Here is a 20,722-nt window from a genome sequence, read left to right as displayed (position 1 = left end):
TTGACCTGCATGGGTCAAGCCTCAACACCTTATTTCCTGCAGATTTTAAACCAATCCTATATCAAATACCACATATTGCACAGACAGTGGACACCAGGCCAGCTAGGCCTATAGGTGTCTCAGCTTTGATGATCTACAACAATCTTCTTGTCTTGCTCCATGGAGTGAGATGACCACAGCATGCGGGATGAGCTGAGGAATGTAAAACGTAGCCATGTACTGCTAGACACAGCAGCAGCATGAGTGGAAAATATCTGCGACTGCACAAATGAAGAGGGCAGGAAGGACACGTAGGATGGACCAGTGTATGGGTCAAACTTGGGAGGGTGTTCACAGTGAATTAGGTGGCATGGCATCTGCAGGCAGTAAAAGTTAGGCATGCACAGGATTAATGGCCATAAAAGAAATCAAAATTAGTTCCTGGGTAAAGAAATGCTTGCAAACAAAAAGGGACAGGGCATGCTGGGACTTTTAGTTCCTTTACTGATAGACACAATATTGGCTGTATAGGGGCCAATTGCAAAGGCTTTAATATCCCTGGACTTTACTTATCAAAGAGTAAAGTTCTTACATTCCATATTCTGAACTCAGGATAATAACATTTGTAGCTTTATCTCTTAATAAACAGCTTACCCTGACTTTGAGACAAAGTATTCACCTGTGATTACATTTTATTCCTTCCAACATTTATTTAGCAATTATAAGATCTGGGATTTCCTTATTTCATGGCTTAATCTACTGCTGTGGGGGTGGTCTATTTTTGCTGGGGGATCTATTGTTGCTGGCTGTTGGTGGATCTATGGTCACTGGGGAGGGGTGTCTATTGTAGGTAACTATTGTTGCTGGTGGGGAATCTTGTTCATGTGAGGGTCTTTTGTTGCTGGGGGGGGGTCAATTCTTGCTGGGTGTTATCTACTGTTGAGGGAGGGTTTTTTTGTTGCTGGCTTCTGAAGAGTCTATTTATGCTGGCTTCTATGATATCTACTGTTGCTGACAAGTTGGGGGGGGGGTCTGTTGTTGCTGGGATGGATCGGTTGTTGCTGGGAGGGTATTTGTTTTTGGGGGGGGGGGGGGTCTACTGTTGCTGGGAAACCTATAGTTGCTACGGGGGGGGGGTTATTGTTGCTGGCTGCTAAAGGGTCTATTTATGCTGGCTGCTGTGAGATCTACTGTTGTTGACGGGGGGGGGGGGGGTGTTGCTGGGATGGATTGATTGTTGCTGGGGGGGGGGGGGGTATTTTGTTTTTGGGGGTCTATTGTTGCTGGGAAACTTATTGTCACTGGGGGTGTCTATTGTTGCTGATGGGACATCTTTTGTTCCTGTAAGGATCTTATGTTGCTGTGGCTCAATTGATGAATTGCTGCTGGGAAGAATCTTTTGTTGCTGGCAGCTGTAGGATCTATGGTTGGTGGAGTCCTATTGTTGCTCAGATGGATCTGACGTTGCTGGGGGGGGGGGGGGTAATATTGTTGCTGGGAGGAATCTATTGTTTCGGGAGGAATCCAATGTTCCTGGCTGCGGGGAAACTTTCTTTACTGCTTTTACTGTTATCATTAACAAATTCCATAAAAAATTTAATGATACTTGGTTCTGTAGTTTCTTAAAGAGATAATACTGGGAGATGGGTAGGGGGTGGAACCAAAGGACAGTATGCGGAGGTGGGTTGGAGACAGGGGGTGACTCGCAAGGGGGGGGGGGTGTTGATGGAATACCTGCACCTAATCTGAGAAAAAAGCCTTAGTAAGATAATTATATACTATATGGGCCAAAGATTGTGGACTCCTGACCAGTGATGAGCTCTGGTACATAGCAGCGAGATGGGGGGGGATGCCTCCTCCAGGTATGACTGGCTGCTCGCTTTGACAGCTTCCAGGTGGCAGAGCTCAGCCGGGTTCGGGCTTGTGTCTGAACCCACCTGAGATCATCCCTAACCACTACACCAAAATTAGCTTGTTGGATCATCAATTCCAGAACCATGGTCAGTAGAATAGAGATGGCCTCCCTTTACAGATATAACAGCCTCCACTCCTCTAGGAAGATTTTCCATCAGAATTTGGAGGATGTCTGTTGGACTTTGTACTCATTCAGCCGAAAGAAGATTTACGAGATCCTGGCTCGCAATCAGCGTTCCAATGCATCCCTAAAGTGTTCAGTAGGGTTGAAGTAAGGGCTTTGTGGAGGACACTCAAGTTCCTCCACATCAAACTGGTCTAATCAGTCTATGGAGTGAGCCACCATTTGTGTAGTCAGGTACTGATGTTGGAAGAAGAGAAGGCCTGGCTCACCATCAACGTTCCAAATCATCTCAAAAGGTGTTCAGTAGGGTTGAAGTAAGGGGCTTTGTGGAGGACACTCAAGTTCCTCCACATTGAACTCGTCTAATCAGGTCTATGGAGCGAGCCACCGTTTGTGAAGCCAGGTGCTAATGTTGGATGAGGAGAAGGCCTGGCTCACCATCAACGTTCCAATTCAACTCAAAGGTGTTCAGTAGGGTTTAAGTAAGGACTTTGTGGAGGACACTCAAGTTCCTCCACATTGAACTCGTCTAATCAGGTCTATGGAGCGAGCCACCGTTTGTGAAGCCAGGTGCTAATGTTGGATGAGGAGAAGGCCTGGCTCACCATCAACGTTCCAATTCAACTCAAAGGTGTTCAGTAGGGTTTAAGTAAGGACTTTGTGGAGGACACTCAAGTTCCTCCACATTGAACTCGTCTAATCAGGTCTATGGAGCGAGCCACCATTTGTGAGGTCAGGTGATGATGTTGGATGAGGAGAAGGCCTGGCTCACCATCAGCGTTCCAATTCATCCCAATAGTGTTCAGTAGGGTTGAAGTAGGGGCTTTGTGGAGGACACTCAAGTTCCTCCACTTTGAACTGGTCTAATCAGGTCTATTTAGCAAGCCACCATTTGTGAGGTCAGGTGCTGATGTTGGATAAGGAGAAGGCCTGGGTCACCATCAGCGTTATAGTTCATCTAAAAGGTGTTCAGTAGGGTTGAAGTAGGGGCTTTGTGGAGGACACTCAATTTCCTCCACATCGAACTGGTCTAATCAGGTCTATGGAGCGAACCACCATTTGTGAGGTCAGGTGCTGATGTTGGATGAGATCAGTTTTCCAATTCATCCCAATAGTGTTCAGTAGGGTTGAAGTAAGGGCTTTGTGGAGGACACTAAAGTTCCTCCACATTGAACTGGTCTAATCAGGTCTATGGAGCGAGCCACCATTTGGGAGGCCAGGTGCTGATGTTGGATGAGGAGAAAGCCTGGCTCACCATCAACGTTCCAATTCATCCCAATAGTGTTAAGTAGGGTTGAGGTTAGGGCTTTGTGGAGGACACTCAAGTTCCTCCACATCGAACTGGTCTAATCAGGTCTATGGAGCGAACCACCATTTTTGAGGTCAGGTACTGATGTTGGATGATGAGAAGGCCTGGCTCAACATCAGCGTTATAGTTCATCCCAAAGGTGTTCAGTAGGGTTGAGGTCGGGGCTCTGCAGGACATTCCAGTTCTTCCAAACCTAGCTCGTCAAACCAGGTCTTTATGGAGCTTTTTATACAATGGTAAGAACTAGGTTTGATTTAAAATGTGTTTTATAATGTGGGCAGGAGCATTGGTCTCATATCAGTGGTCCTCAACTCCGGTCCTCAGGGCCCACTAACAGGCCAGATTTTAAGTATTACCTTGGGGAGATGCAGACTAGAATACTGCAATCACTGAGCAGCAAATTATATCACCTGGGATGTATTTCAGTTATCTTGCAAACCTGGCCTGTTAGTGGGCCCTGAGGACCAGGGTTGAGGACCACTGTCTTAGATGATAAAAGTACTTAAAAAGAAAAATACCCCAAGATTTGATTACAACCAATTATTAGCCAACTATATTTAGTTTAGTTTTTAAAGCCATCATTTTGGCAATAGAGCAGCTCTACCCTTCCAGTTTAAAACAGCAAATAATAGAACGAGCCTTTCTTGCTTCCTGGTGTTGGAGTTTAGTAGGTAAAGACCTTTAGATGACATGCAGTTCACACATAGTTAAACCACTCACACGGCACGAGATGATATGCAGCTCACACGTAGTTAAATCGTTCACACGGCATGCTTATGGAGCCATTAAGAGAAGGTAGACAACAGCGACAGCACAGAGGAGAGCAACAATTCCTCCAAGTTCATGTAGACAGAGAGATTGGGTGAGACGGCTCAATCTCTGCCCTCTCATGCAAACTCTTCTGCTGACTGGACTGGTCTGATCGGCTGTGTGCTTTAAAGTAGGAGCCAGAACCACGCTCTAAACTGCAGGAGATGGAGAGGTGATGGAGAAGGGAAGTAATATGACCTAACACCGGACTTTCTTCTTTCGGCAAGCTTTAATGAAGCTTTTAAAGCACCATTCAACTGTAAAAAGTTGAATACAGATCCTAATAGGAGTGCTGATTGCCACTTTAAACAAGCTGCTAGCAGGCTTCCAACAAGCTTCATGAAATGATGAAGCCTGCTAGCAGCTTGTTTAAAGTGGCAATCAGCACTCCCATTAGGATCTGTGTTTAACATTTACAAACTGGAGTTAAATGGTACTTTAAAAGCTTTAACAAAGTTTGCTAAAAGCTCTGCAAATGCTTTGTCAAAGCTTGCTGCTCACACATCTCTTATACAAGCTGAGGTTTATGTGAAACAGGCCTTAGTGCCGATTCACACCACCGCGGCACGACTTCGGGGACGACCTGTAAAGTTGCGTGCACCGCGACTTGCATGGACTTCATATAATGAATGTCAATGCAAGTCGCTCCGATGTCGCCCCCGAAGTAGTACAGGAACTATTTTCTAAGTCGGGGCGACTTGAGTCGCTCCTATTAGAACGGTTCCCGTAGCACAGAATGGACCGGGACTTGTCAGGCTGCCCAGTCACCTGACAAGTCGCGGTAGTGTGAATGGGCAAACTGGTATCCAAGGGTCAATGCACTGAACAGCGGTATTTCAGTTACTGGTGGAGTCTGGAGGGCTTGGTCTCCCCCAAACATCTGGGATGGAATATTTGCCTACTGTACTTCCTGGCTCTGGACCCACCCACCCTTGTGGATTCCTGATCCTCCTTTCTTCCCTATATAAAACTGAAACAAAAATCTAATATTGTGTGGTAACCCCTCATAATGGGCACAGCAGGTGTACAGACCCAGGAACTCAGCACAGGGATGGTGGGAACCCCTCATAATGGGCACAGCGGGTGTACAGACCCGGGAACTCAGCACAGGGATGGTGAGAACCCCTCATAATGGGCACAGCGGGTGTACAGACCTGGGAACTCAGCACAGGGATGATGGGAACCCCTCATAATGGGAGCAGCTGGTGTACAGACCCGGGAACTCAGCACAGGGATGGTGGGAACCCCTCATATGGGCACAGCGGGGGTACAGACCCGGGAACTCAGCACAGGGATGGTGGGAACCCCTCATATGGGCACAGCGGGGGTACAGACCCAGGAACCCAGTACAGGGATGGTGGGAACCCCTCATAATGGGCACAGCAGGTGTACAGACCCAGTAACTCAGCACAGGGATGAACCCCTGCTCAGCCATTAACATGAAGCTTTGTATTCTATGAATGCATACAAAGCCTCCTCTGATTGGCTGAGGTGGAAAGCCCCGCCTCTCCATCTTAAAAATTGCAATGCTCTCTGCGGCTCATCTAATCTCTTCTCCACTCCTTTTCATCTACTGCAGTTTTGAGCGGGTTTCTGGCACCAAGGAGACCCCCTTGACCTGGGCAGCTCACCAGAAATATCCCAAACGCGCACTGTCTGGTCCAGACTGGCAGAAACTACCAAATCTTCCGATGGGTGGAACTGGGCGCACATGACGTAATGGTTGTGACCCGTCAGGACGCTGCGGAGGAAAAAAACATTCTAAATTAATATTCTGTATATCTGTAATAAAAAAAAAAAAAGCATCAGTGTTCAGGAATGCATTTGCAGATAACAAACAACTATTTCTGTTGCGCCAATGTGAACGGGGGCTAAGCCTATAATTGGACGGTGAAAGGAGAAGCAGCAGACTGAGGAGCACATCTCTCTGCTCCTTACTCCTATAAGCACAGCTAATTGGCTCCTTGTGCTGCTTCTCCCTCTCCAAGCTCTGTTCTACAGGGACAGCAAGACGCATACCAAGTCAGACTCAAGTACTTATAATGCATTTAAAAGAAAAAAAAAAAAATACATATAGCAATGCATTAATACAGAGCTGAATTATTTAAGTCTTCTATATCTGCCTGGGGTTCCGCTTTAATGAGGAAACAGCAGATGAAGCAAAAATTCTTTGCTTGCCCCTGTAATAGACAACAAAAAACAATTGCAGGAAATTTGGTGGACACGTCTTATTGCCGAAGTTTCAGAGCTCTATAGCAGTGGTCCTCAACTCCGGTCCTCAGGGCCCACTAACAGGCCAGGTTTGCAAGATAACTGAAATACATCCCAGGTGATCTCATTTGCTGCTCAGTGATTGCAGTACTCTAGTCTGCATCTCCCCAAGGTAATACTTAAAATCTGGCCTGTTATTGGGCCCTGAGGACCACTGCTCTATAGGAATGCAATGTGATTTAACCACAACGGAAATACCAGTTGTACACGGACTATCCCTTTAAGGATGGAGCTTTTTGTTTACCAGACACAAGTTCGAGACTGCCAGTTCCAGATGCGGATGGTTTGATCATCGGAGGCACTGAGAATCCAGGGGTATTCCTGCAAAACAACCAGGTAAACATTATTAGCCACTTCCCACCCGGGCCAATTCTGACACTTCGCTCCTACATGTAAAAAGCTACTTTTTCTAAAAAATGACTTGGAACCCTTAAACAATATATATTTTTTGTAGCAGAGACCCTAGAGCAGTGAGATTATATATATATCTATCTATATCTATCCCTCTCTCTATCCCTCTCCCTCTATCCCTATCCCTCTCCCTCTCTCTATCCCTCTCTCTATCCCTCTCCCTATCCCTCTCCCTATCCCTCTCTCTCTATCCCTCTCCCTATCCCTCTCTCTATCCCTCTCCCTATCCCTCTCTCTATCCCTATCCCTCTCTCTATCCCTATCCATCCCTCTCTCTATCTCTATCCATCCCTCTCTCTATCTCTATCCATCCCTCTCTCTATCCCTATCCCTCTCTCTATCCCTATCCCTCTCTCTATCCCTCTCCCTATCCCTCTCCCTCTCCCTATCCCTCTCCCTCTCCCTATCCCTCTCCCTATCCCTCTCTCTATCCCTATCCATCCCTCTCTCTATCCATCCCTCTCTCTATCCCTATCTATCCCTCTCTCTATCCCTATCTATCCCTCTCTCTATCCCTATCCCTCTCTCTATCCCTCTCTCTATCCCTATCCCTCTCTCTATCCCTATCCCTCTCTCTATCCCTATCCATCCCTCTCTCTATCCCTATCTATCCCTCTCTCTATCCCTCTCTCTATCCCTCTCCCTATCCCTCTCCCTCTCTCTATCCCTCTCTCTATCCCTCTCTCTATCCCTCTCTCTATCCCTCTCTCTATCCCTCTCTCTATCCCTATCCCTCTCCATCCCTATCCCTCTCCATCCCTATCCCTCTCCATCCCTATCCCTCTCCATCTCTATCCCTCTCCATCTCTATCCCTCTCCATCTCTATCCCTCTCCATCTCTATCCCTCTCCATCTCTATCCCTCTCCATCTCTATCCCTCTCCATCTCTATCCCTCTCCATCTCTATCCCTCTCCATCTCTATCCCTCTCCATCTCTATCCCTCTCCATCTCTATCCCTCTCCATCCCTCTCTCTATCCCTATCTCCCTCTCTATCTCTATCCATCCCCCTCTCTATCTCTATCCATCCCTCTCTCTATCTCTATCCATCCCTCTCTCTATCTCTATCCATCCCTCTCTCTATCCATCCCTCTCTCTATCCATCCCTCTCTCTATCTCTATCCATCCCTCTCTCTATCCATCCCTCTCTCTATCTCTATCCATCCCTCTCTCTATCTCTATCCATCCCTCTCTCTATCCATCCCTCTCTCTATCTCTATCCATCCCTCTCTCTATCTCTATCCCTCTCTCTATCCCTCTCTCTATCTCTATCCATCCCTCTCTCTATCCCTCTCTCTATCCATATATATCAATATCTATTTTTTTGTACTTTATCGCTATCGCAAGGGACGAACAACATCTATTAGACCCCAAACCTCTCCCCTAGCCTCCCTTGAAGCATATCAGACATAGATCGATTTAATCAGCTGTGGCCAGGTAAACGAAGGGGCGGATCTGGAAGTGACAAGCTACTCGTCGCTCCCAGTTTCCAGGGTTACAGAGAGAGGAATGATGTTAGGTTCCTCTGTACAGGGCAGCCATCGCCACATCGCTCCCGGGCTTCTCGATGGGACAGGAGTACCCGGGAAAGGCAGAGCCAGCGGCAGGAGGGGGGGGGGGGGGGGGGGGGGACGACCTCCCGCAGAAGTGATCCGAGGTAGCAAATCAGCCACTCGGATCACTTCTGCATTACTGGGAATCTCCGGTTGAAAAAGATTGATAGGTGTAGGCATCCCGGTATATTGCAACCGGATAAAGGTATAAAGGCCAAAGCGCTACCAGTGATCATGCCGGTATAACCACTGAAACCTGAGGATGTCCATGGACGTCCTACAGGTGAGCAACTGGTTAATAAATGGTAAACCCCCAAATATTTTACTGCCTTAATCCCCTTGACCCTTAAGGCTGCGACTGTCAGCTTCCACCCTTATAGACATGACTCCCCCCCCCCCCCCTTCCCTCACATACAAGACTCCTCCTGTGCTGTGGTTTTACTCTTCTTCACGCTAACCTTCCAAGTATCTGGAAATGTTGAAGAGTTCTCTGAGGAAGTCTCTGCCCAAATGCAAACTATTTATTCATGTTCTGTATTACCAACAACTGGCTCATGTGCCACAACATGGCTCACAGGCCATTCCTTATTGAGGCAGTCTTATTAGGTAATAGTCCGTTTAGTGATCTCCCTACTCACATGATGGAAGAAAGTGGTGCGGATATAATCCAGGTGACCCAGCAGGGTGAACAGACAGCGTCTGAGTTTATAATTCCAGACCTGCGGTGGAAAAAAGAAAGAAAAAAAAAACAAAAAAATTTAGATAATTTCCTGCCAGGGCACACCGGGACCTGACTGCTCTTGTATCCTAATGTTGGATCATGACAAAGGACTAAGCTCCTAGATGAGTGATGGCGAACCTTGGCAACCCAGATGTTTTGGAACTACATTTCCCATGATGCTCAACTCAACACTGCAGAGTGCATGAGCATCATGGGAAATGTAGTTCCAAAATATCTGGGGTGCCAAAGTTCACCATCACTGCTCTAGAGAGTCTGTGACCCAGGACTATAACCCCGCAATGCCAAACGGAAGCCAGAATTCGAATGATTGAAACCTGAAAATCAATTACAAAATAAGTGTCTTGCAGGGTATATCGCTATCCGAGAAAGTCTGCTTAGGCGCTCATCACAGTTATACTGAGATAAGCATATGCAAAAAATAGGTTGCGCTAAACTTGAAATCAAAACATTATTGTGATGAAATTTTGTGATGCAAACAAACACCAAAAAAATAGTGATATCTAAACAAAAACTAATAGTTCAAAAAGTGATATGGTACAAGTCCAACCATAAAGTATTCAAATCCAAGTTAAACCGTGCAAAATAGTATGCCACCACCATAAAACCGTGTCCGCCAACAATCGGGTGACCTGCTTACCAGAAAGAAGAGACCACAAGGGTCAACAACGCTGGAAGTGTGGCTAAGATACACTGTGATGTCAGTAGCACAAAACTGACCTCTCCTTGATGTTTCTCAAAAAAGGAGTGAAATGCACTTACAAGACTTACAAGACAGTTGTAATCTGGAATCATGAATTGGAAAGATAAGCAGACTGGCTACAAACATAGCACCCATCCTTCCAGGATCTCCAACATGCGGTGACGTCAGCACGTCGTGGTGCCCCAGGACGACGTCATCTGGGACGAAACGTGCCGTGTTTGCGACGTGCTGCCGCATGTAGGACATCCCGGACGAACGGGTGCTGTGTTTATAGCCAGCCGGCTTATCTTTCTAATTCATGATTCCAGATTACTACTGTCTTGTAAGTGCATTTAACTCTTTTTTTTTTTTTTTCAATAAAACTCTCATACGTTACTACACTATGGCGTATCTCCAATCTTTTGGAGAATACCTTGTGACAAGCTGTCCATCGCTTTGAGAAACATCAAGAAGAGGTCTGTTTTGTGCTATTGACATCACAGTGTATCTTAGCACACTTCCAGCGTTGTTGACCCTTGTGATCTCTTCTTTCTGGTAAGCAGGTCATCTAAGTGTTGGCAGACACGGTTTTATGGTGGTGGCATACTATTTTGCACGGTTTTACAATACTTTATGGTTGGACTTATATCATATCACTTTTTGGACCATTACTTTTTAAAGTCCAACCATAAAGTATTCATTTCCAAGCTGAACCGTGCAAAATAGTATGCCACCACCATAAAACCGTGTCCACCAACACTCAGATGACCTGCTTACCAGAAAGAGATCACAAGGGTCAACAACGCTGGAAGTGTGCTAAGATACACTGTGAAGTCAATAGCACAAAAAAAGTATCTCTCCTTGATGTTTTTCAAAGCAATGGACAGCTTGTCACAAGGTATTCCCCAAAAGATATAATAGGAGATACGCTATAGTATAGTAACGTATGAGAGTTCATTGGAAAAAGGAGTTAATTGCACTTACAAGACAGTAGTAATATGGAATCATGAATTAGAAACAAACCACCCATTCATGCAGGATCTCCAACACGCGGTGACGTCAGCACGTCGCGGTGCCCCAAGACGACGTCATCTGTGATGAAACGTGCCGGATTTGCGACGTGCTGACGTCACCGCGTGTAGGAGATCCCAGACGAACGAGTGCTGGGTTTGTAGCCAGCCGGCTTATCTTTCTACTTCATGATTCCAGATAACTACTGTCTTGTAAGTGCATTCAACTCGTTTTTTTTTTTTTTTCAATAATCTCTCATATGTTACTACACTATAGCAAATCTCCTATTCTATCTTTTGGGGAATACCTTGCGACAAGCTGTCCATCGCTTTGAGAAACATCAAGGAGAGATCCTTGTTTCTGTGCTATTGACATCACAGTGTATCTTAACACACTTCCAGCGTTGTTGACCTCTTGTGGTCTCTTCTTTCTGGTAAGCAGGTCATCGGAGTGTTGGCGAACACAGTTTTTTTGTGGTGGTGGCATACTATTTTGCACGGTTCAACTTGGATTTGAATACTTTATGGTTGGACTTATACCATATCACTTTGGCCTATTACTTTTAAGTCCAACCATAAAGTATTCAAATCCAAGTTGAACCGTGCAAAATAGTATGCCACCCCCATAAAACCGTGTCCGCCAACATTCAGATGACCTGCTTACCAGAAAGAAGAGATCACAAGGGTCAAAAACACTGGAAGTGTGCTAAGATACACTGTGATGTCAATAGCACAAAAAAAGTATCTCTCCTTGATGTTTCTCAAAGCGATGGACAGCTTGTCCCAAGGTATTCCCCAAAAGATAGAATAGGAGATACGCCATAGTGTAGTAACGTATGAGAGTTCATTGGAAAATGGAGTTAAATGCACTTACAAGACAGTAGTAATCTGAAATCATGAATTAGAAACAAACCACCCGTTCATCCAGGATCTCCAACACGCGGCGACGTCAGCACGTCGCGGTGCCCCAGGACAACGTCATCTATGACGAAACGCATTGGATCGGCGACGTGCTGACGTCACCACGTGTTGGAGATCCTGGAAGGACGGGTGCTGTGTTTGTAGCCGGCCGGCTTGTCTTTCCAATTCATTATTCCAGATTACTACTGTCTTGTAAGTGCAATTAACTCTCATACGTTACTACACTATGGCGTATCTCCTATTATATTGTTTGGGGAATACCTTGTGACAAGCTGTCCATTGCTTTGAGAAACATCAAGGAGAGATCCTTTTTTTTCTGTGCTATTGACATCACAGTGTATCTTAGCACGCTTCCAGCGTTGTTGACCTCTTGTGGCCTCTTCTTTCTGGTAAGCTGGTCAACTGAGTGTTGGCGTACTATTTTGCACGGTTTAACTTGGATTTAAATACTTTATGGTTGGACTTATATCATATCACTTTTTGGCCTATTACTTTTAAGTCTAACCATAAAGTATTCAAATCCAAGTTGAACCGTGCAAAATAGTATGCCACCACCATAAAACCGTGTCTGCCAACACTCAGATGACCTGCATACCAGAAAAAAGAGATCACAAGGGTCAACAAGGCTGGAAGTGTGCTAAGATACACTGTGAAGTCAAAAGCACAAAATGGACCTCTCCTTGATGTTTCTCAAAGTGATTGACAGCTTGTTACAAGATATTCCCCAAAAGATAGAATAAGAGATACGCCATAGTGTAGTAACGTATGAGAGTTTATTGGAAAAAGGAGTTAATTGCACTTACAAGACAGTAGTAAACTGGAATCATGAATTAGAAAGATAAGCTGGCCGGCTACAAACACAGCACCTGTTCGTCCAGGATCTCCTATACGCAGTTACGTCAGCACGTCGCGGACCTGACACGTTTCGTCACAGATGTCGTCCTGGGGCAGTGCGATGTGCTGACGTCACCGCGTGTTGGAGATCCTGGAAGGACGGGTTCTGTGTTTATAGCTGGCCGGCTTATCTTTCCAATTCATGATTCCAGATTACAACTGTCTTGTAAGTGCATTTAACTCCTTTTTTTGGGAAACCTCAAGGAGAGGTCTGTTTTGTGCTATTGACATCACAGTGTATCTTACTTAGCACACCTTAGCACAGGAGCGTTTACCTGTCAAATTCGGATACCTGCTCCCCCCCCAAATGCCAATTCTTCAAGAGGAGCAGGGGACAAGTCCTTAAAGCAGAACTTTTGGGTGGAGCTTCACTTTAAAATCGGTGGTTTGAAACACACGGCACACAAGAAGACAAAACACTAACCTTGATTTTGTAGTCATCTCCTCCAGAGACAAACAGAGGCTGCTGTTTATGAAAATCAATACCACGGACCGGGCCTAGAGAGAAAATCAAATAATCATTTGTGGAAATGAGATACCGCCACACATTACAGATAGAACTTATAAAGATAGGCACCAAAAAATGTTTGAAATATCCTCACACGGGGCACCAAAAAAAAAAGGCAAAGCGGAACTTTACCCATAAGAACTTCATAAAAAATAATGTTCTTATTAAAGAACGTACATCCCAGCTCAACCACTTCCGGAACGCCCGCCGCAGTTTGGGGGTCACTACTTTGACGTTAAATACTGGGATTATGACAGCAGATAGCAGCCATAACACCGGTATTTTTTTTAAAGTGCGGGTGGTCCACTTTAACATAAGGGTGGTCCCAGTGGTGGATTCACCACGTTGTCACCCTTATGGGCGGCGGGAGAGGTCCCCCCCCCCTGGTTGTTTTCCCTGCTTACCGGATCCGCCGGTAGCGGGGAAAATGATCCGGTTTGCTGTCCCCTCAGGCAGGAAGTCGAGTGATGGCAACATGGCCCCCACTCCACTCTATGGCCTTGGAGGACTGGAACGACGTCATAGCAACGGATTTAAAGAGCCCATTTTTTTTCCATCATGAAAAAAATGATTTTTCTTTTTCTTTTTTAGTGTAGATGTGAGGTCTTTTTGACCCCAGATCTCACATTAAAGAGGACCTGTCCTAATTATTTCTATTACAGGGGGTGTTTACATTCCTTGTAATAGGAATAAAAATGATCAAAAAAAGTATAAAAAAAAAAAAAGTGTAAAAATAAAATAAATAAGAAAAACTTTTTTAGTGTAGATGTGAGATGTGAGGTATTTTTGACCCCAGATCTCACATTAAAGAGGTCCTGTCCTGCTTATTTATATTACAACGGATGTTTACATTCTTTATAATAGGAATAAAAGTGATCAAAAAATTATAAAAAAATAAATAAATAAAAAATAAAGCGTAAAAATAAAAGATAAAATAAATAGGATTTTTTTTTAGTGTAGATGTGAGGTCTTTTTGACCCCAGATCTCACAATAAAGAGGTCCTGTCCTGCTTATTTCTATTACAAGGATTGCTAACATTCCTTGTAATAGGAATAAAAATGATCAAAAAATTATTTAAAAAAAAAAAAGTAGTGTAAAAATAAAAGATAAATAGGAAAACAAAAAGAAAAAAATTAAAGCGCTCCGTCCCTGTTCGCTCACGCACAAAAGCATACGCTAGTCGCGCCCACATATGTAAACGGTGTTCAAACCACACATGTGAGGTATCGCCGCGATCGTTGGAGTGAGAGCAACAATTCTAGGCCTAGACCTCCTCTGTAACTCTAAGATGGTAACCTGTATAAATTTTTAAAGTGTCGTCTATGGGGATTTTTAAGTACCAGAGTTTGTCGCCATTCCGCGAGCGTGCGCAATTTTGAAGCATGACATGTTGGGTATCTATTTACTTGGCGTAACATTATCTTTCACATTATAGAAAAAAAAAATGGGCTAACTTTACTGTTTTCTTAATTTAAAAAAAAGTGTATTTTTTCCCCAAAAAAATTGCATCTTTCCTGCCTAGCCCACAAAGGGAAGCCCCCGGCTCAGGGAGTGGCTGATCCATTATTGAAGGGTTTGCCCCTCTGGCAGGATACGGGATAAATGGTTTCTTACCGTCATGTTCATCAAACTTGTCTATGAGGGTACACATGCGGTAATCCCACAGCTGGATGACGCCGTTGTGCAGACTGGTGAGGACCCATGGGCGCTTAGGGTGGAAGCTCAGGCCTGACAGAGAAAGGAAGATTACAGAGGAGCTGTCAGTAAATTTGCATGTTTACATCCCTGACATCTCACAATATACAGAAATAAAAACCCTCCATCAGCATTCTTTATTGCTGAATTCAGGGAGATAAACAAGGAATCCCATTCATAGCGTGGTCCATCTATCAATGGGGGATTGGTGGTCCCCAGTGCTGTTTATGAACAGAAATGGATAAATAGCCATGTTGGGCGGCTGATCCATTCGATGGTCGCTGTGTACAGAGTGGTCTTTAGACAGCTGTCTGCTTCCGCCATCTTCACAATCACATCACAACGAGAGCAACATTTGGGGCCCCACAGAACTCCCTCGGTTTGGCATGTGATGGCGTCCCCCTGCAAGGACGCTCTCTCCCACGTAATGATGCCCCCCCTATGGCTTCTGCGCTAGGTTCCCACATGAGGACGCCCCCCCCCCCAAAAAAGGTTCCCACCCACCTGAGGATGTCCCCCCCAAAAGAGTTCCCACCCACGTGAGGACGTCCCCCCAAAAAGGTTCCCACCCACGTGAGGACGTCCCCCCAAAAAGGTTCCCACCCACGTGAGGACGTCCCCCCAAAAAGGTTCCCACCCACGTGAGGACGTCCCCCCAAAAAGGTTCCCACGTGAGGACGTCCCCCCAAAAAGGTTCCCACGTGAGGACGTCCCCCCAAAAAGGTTCCCATGTTGCCCCAAAGGTTCCCAAGTGATGACGTCCCCCTCGCTCCCATGCGAGGACAATGCCCGCGGGGCTCCCATGTAACGATGTTCACCTTGAGCCCCCCACGTGAGGACGTCCCCTTGGGGCCCCCCATATAATGATGTTCGCTGTAAGCCCCCCCCCCCCCCGATGACATTACCTGAGGTTGCCCGCGTGGCTCCCATGGGAGGACGTCCCCTTGAGGTTCCCACGTGATGCTGTTCCCTGCGAGGCTCCCATGTGAGGACGTTGCCCACGAGGCTCCCACGTAACGATGTTCGCTGTGAGCCCCCCCCCACGTGAGGAGGATCCCCCTGGGGCTCCTATGTGATGACATTCCCTGCGAGGCTCCCACATGATGATGTTTCTTCCAAGGCTCCCACGTAATGATGGTCGCTGTGAGCCCCCCCCCCCCCCCAGGATGTCACCCGAGGATGTCCCCCTGAGGCTCCCACATGATGACGTACCCCCTGAGGCTCCAACGCGAGGACAAGGCCCACAAGGCTCCCACGCGAGGACAATGTTCACTGTGAGACCCCATGTGAGGAGGATCCCCCTGGGGCTCCCATGTGATGATGTTCCCTGTGAGGCTTGCACATAATGATTGTTGCTGTGAGCCCCCCCCACCCCCAGGACGTCACCTGAGGATGTCCCCCTGAGGTTCCCACGTGATGAGGTTCCCTGCGAGGACATTCTCTGCGAGGCTCCCATGTAATGATGTTCGCTGTGAGGAGGATACCCGCGAGGCTCCTACATTATGACCTTCCTTGGGGGGCTCCCACATAATGTTCGCTGTGAGCCCCCCCATGTAATGACATCCCACTCGAGGCTCCCACATGATGACATTCCTTGCGGGGCTCCCATGTAATGATGTTCGCTGTGAGCCCCCCACGTGATGATGTCAACCGCGAGACTCCTGCGCCACAACGTCCCCTGCTAGGTTCCCAGGAGAGGATGTCCCCCCCCCCCCCCCCGGCTCCTAATTTATGACGCCCCCCGCGAGGCTCCAATATGTTGCCCTAATTGTGAGGCTGGCAGCACGGACTTTCTCTGGGATCAGATATTGGGCTGCCCCCCTCCTCATAGAAAATGAAAGTCCCCGCACATAGCCGTACCCCCAATACACAGCTCCAGAGTGAGGATCCATCAGAACGCTCGCAGTGGCAGTGCTCATTGGTCAGTGTAGCCATGTGACCGTGCTGACCAATCAGAAGTGCCATGTGAGGCTGCTTCCTATAATAAGGATTCCAAGAATAAAACAGAGCTTCTCATTGGTCAGTATGGTCACACGGCTAACACTTCCCTCTATGAGCATTATTATAGATACTCACTCCAGGGCTGTGTGTTGGAGGTGCTGGCTGCACCGTTGGGGCCCATTCTGTGCAGCGGGGGGCCCACTAGGTGCAATGGGGGGCCCATTCTGTGCAGGGGGGGCCCATTCTGTGCAGGGGGGGGGCCCATTCTGTGCAGGGGGGGGGCCCATTCTGTGCAGTGTGGGGGGCCCATTCTGTGCAGTGTGGGGGGCCCATTCTGTGCAAGGGGGGGGGCCCATTCTGTGCAAGGGGGGGGGCCCATTCTGTGCAAGGGGGGGGGCCCATTCTGTGCAAGGGGGGGGGCCCATTCTGTGCAAGGGGGGCTCTATAGAGGTGGCTGGGATATTGAGGAATTGTTTTAACATCCCCCCCCCCCCATCTTGTCTAGGATAGAATGAATTGATGTCATCCGTCTGCTGCAGGCAGGAGGAGCATTTCCTCAGTCTCCCCCCAGTGATCACTAGGACTGTACAGTGTAACTTTGTAGCAAAGTAAAATGGTGCAGCTGTACTTCATTGGATTTTTTGTTTTAAATAAATGAATAAAAATAAATATAAAAGCAGAAAGTTACATTGTTGTCAGAATCACATAAAACAGGTTGGAAATTTCCGATCGCTCCGATTGGCTGCCAGGCCCCCCCAGGATGAGGCCTGTAACCTTCCTGAGGAACTACAAGTCCCACAATGACAGTGAATGGGCGAGGCTGGGCCTTGTGGTTCCTCAGGGGCCCAGCACACATTCCCCTCCCCCCCATTCAGCCTGTATAGGGGCTCAATGTCCCCCCCCCTCCAATAATATGTGTCCCCTCACCCCCAGGGGGTCCCCCTTACCCTTCACCCGGGCAGACTTGGTCTCGAACTTGGTCAGCATCTCCCCGGCCTCCCGTCACACGTCAGCCCACTCTGTCCCGGAAGTGCCGCGTTGGACCCAAAGCTCCGGCCCACCCTCTCTGAGCATGCGCGGCTTAGCACCGCCCTCCCAACCATTCCGCACCGACCCCACCCACACAGCCACAGCGTCCGGGTCCGCCCACACAGCCAGAGCTCCGCAGCCCCCGCCCACTAACCCGGCCGAAGACCTGGCGGAAGTGGAGCCAAGTGCTGGCGGAAGAAGGCCACAATGGGCCTCGGGGCAGGGCGGAAGTGGAGCGGCTGGAGATGATGGCGGCGGCCGGTGTCTTGCTGGGGCTCTCCCTGGTGCTGCTGACCGGTGAGCGAGTCTACCGAGTGGGGGGAGAGAGAACTGGGGGGATAATGAGCGGTAATGTCACCGGGTCATGTGACCGGCTGGGCTCTGTGATCTATGGTTCCCTTACCGCCTGGAGGGGCGGAGTCACGTGATGAGTTCTCTGCCTGCAGCCTGAGAACTGAGACTTCACCGAGAGGAGCCCCCTGGAGAGAGAGAGACCCTCCATTCCTCTGTTATTGTTATATATATATATATATACTGTCATGTGACCAGTGTGTATTACTAAGAGGAGTCCCTGGGCTCTCTGCTGCTCAGAGGAGTCCCTCCATTCCTCTATTATATATATATATATATATATATATTGTCATGTGACCACTCTTCATCACTAAGAGGAGTCCCTGGGCTCTCTACTGCTCAGAGGAGACCCTCCATTCCTCTATTATATATATATATATATATATATATATATATATATTGTCATGTGACCACTCTTCATTACTAAGAGGAGTCTGGGCTCTCTACTGCTCACAGAGGAGTCCCTCCATTCCTCTGTTTTATATATATATATATTAGGGACAGACCCATGTGTTTTTTTCAGGGCTGATATCGATATTTTGGTCACAATGTATCGGCTGATATTTTGTACATTTAAAGTTTTAAAAAATAAAGACAATTTTTGACACAAATCTGGTACTGAACATGTTAATTTTCGTTTAATGCTTAATGGCTGGCACGTTATGGTGGGTGGCTGTCTGGCACAGGGGCTGTGGGTGGCTGTCTGGCACCCTGTGGTGGGTGGCTGGCTGGCACATTATGATGGGTGGGTGGCTGGCACAGGGGCTGTGGGTGGCTGATAGAGGGCCTGCGGGTGGCTGGCTCCCTGTGGTAGCTGGCTGGCTGGCACCGTGTGGTGGGTGGCTGGCTGTCTGGTACCCTATGGTCGGTGGCTGGCTGGCTGCCACCCTGTGGGTAGCTGGCTGGATGTTTGGCACCCTGTGGTGGGTGGGTGGCTGGTACAGGGCCTGTGGTGGCTGGCTGACACCCTGTTGGTGGCTGGCTGTCTGGTACCCAGTGGTGGCTGGCTCGCTGGTACATGGACTGTAGATGTGGGTGGCTGACACCCTGTCTGTGGGTGGCTGGCTGTCTGGTAGCCTGTGGTGGGTGGCTGGTACATGGACTGTAGATGTGGGTGGCTGGCTGGCACTGGGGCTGTGGGTGGTTGGCTGGTACATGGACTGTAGATGTGGGTGGCTGGCACCCTGTCTGTGGGTGGGTGGCTGTCTGGTACCCAGTGGTGGGTGGCTCGCTGGTACATGGACTGTAGATGTGGGTGGCTGGTTGGCACCGGGCTGCTGTGGGTGGGTGTATGGCTGTGATACACTCCTGTGAGACTATTCCCGACTCCAGACGAGGCTGTCCAAGGCAAGGGAGGCGGCCTAAGAAGGCAGAATGACGTCACAAAAATATCAGCCCGTTCCGGGGGGCCGATAGCGATATATCAGGAAAAGTACATATCGGTATACTTAATGATTATGGGTCTATCCCTAAAATATCCATCATGTGACCACTCTTCATTACTAAGAGGAGTCCCTGGGCTCTCTGCTGCTCATAGAGGAGTCCCTCCATTCCTCCATCATCATTTCTATATACTGGCCATGTGACCAGTGATTATTATTGATGCCGGTCATGTGACCAGTGATTATTATTGATGCCGGTCATGTGATCAGTGATTATTATTGATGCCGGTCATGTGATCAGTGATTATTATTGATGCCGATCATGTGACCAGTGTTAATTATTGATGCCGGTCATGTGATTAGTGATTATTATTGATGCCGGTCATGTGACCAGTGTTTATTATTTATACCGGTGTTCCGTGAGAATTACCTACCCCATGAGAAAAACCTACCCTGGCAGTGCGCATGCTCACAGCCCCTAGTGCGCATGCGCACTAGTCTGAAATGATGACTCTTCCGTGGAAAAAACCTACCATCGCGGCGGGTACATTAAAACAGCTGTACTGCAATATGAGTAAGCTCCGCTCCTTGCCCTGTCACTTCCCTGATCTTGTCTAAAAAAATATAAAAGCGGCTGGCGGCTCCGTGATTTATGTTGTCATACAGCCGCCGCCGGTTTTATATTTAGTAGACAAGACCAGGGAAGTGTCAGGGATAGCAGTGGAGATCACATGATATTTCTGGCGAGCTCTTTTAATGTAATTCCGCGGCGTTACAGACACTTTCGTAAACCGGAAGTGACGAGGGTAGGTTTTTCCCACGGGTAGGTAATTCTCACGGAACACCGGCCATGTGACAAGTGTTTATTATTTATACCGGCCATGTGACAAGTGTTTATTATTGATGCCGATCATGTGACCAGTGATTATTATTGATGCCGGTCATGTGACCAGTGATTATTATTGATGCCGATCATGTGACCAGTGATTATTATTGATGCCGGTCATGTGACCAGTGATTATTATTTATACCGGTCATGTGACCAGTGATTTATTATTGATGCCGATCATGTGACCAGTGATTTTTATTGATGCCGGTCATGTGACCAGTGATTATTATTGATGCCGATCATGTGACCAGTGATTATTATTGATGCCGGTCATGTGACCAGTGACCCCCTTATTTTAGAGCCAGTGATG

The 20,722-nt window shown here is 47.5% G+C and overlaps 2 protein-coding genes across 2 annotated transcripts in view; one reads left to right on the top strand and one right to left on the bottom strand.

The window, feature by feature from the left end:
• COPA (COPI coat complex subunit alpha) overlaps nt 1-17,852 on the bottom strand; it is a 60,016-nt gene extending 42,164 nt beyond the window's left edge. The window contains exons 1-6 of the mRNA XM_082275747.1: nt 17,709-17,852; nt 14,740-14,853; nt 13,041-13,114; nt 9,009-9,089; nt 6,652-6,728; nt 5,768-5,877 (exon numbers count right to left, since the gene is read on the bottom strand). Coding sequence (XP_082131873.1) covers nt 5,768-5,877; nt 6,652-6,728; nt 9,009-9,089; nt 13,041-13,114; nt 14,740-14,853; nt 17,709-17,748 — 496 coding nt within the window. The 5' untranslated portion in view covers nt 17,749-17,852. The remainder of the gene's footprint in view (nt 1-5,767; nt 5,878-6,651; nt 6,729-9,008; nt 9,090-13,040; nt 13,115-14,739; nt 14,854-17,708) is intronic.
• A 94-nt stretch (nt 17,853-17,946) lies between these two features.
• Nucleotides 17,947-20,722, top strand: part of NCSTN (nicastrin) — a 33,602-nt gene continuing 30,826 nt past the window's right edge. The window contains exon 1 of the mRNA XM_082242811.1: nt 17,947-18,087. Within this exon, the coding sequence (XP_082098937.1) occupies nt 18,036-18,087 (52 nt within the window). The 5' untranslated portion in view covers nt 17,947-18,035. The remainder of the gene's footprint in view (nt 18,088-20,722) is intronic.

This window comes from Pelophylax lessonae (genome assembly GCF_965119305.1).
Source record: "Pelophylax lessonae genome assembly, chromosome: 13".
Taxonomy (NCBI): Eukaryota; Metazoa; Chordata; class Amphibia; order Anura; family Ranidae; genus Pelophylax; species Pelophylax lessonae.
This window is presented reverse-complemented; position numbering and strand designations above follow the sequence as displayed.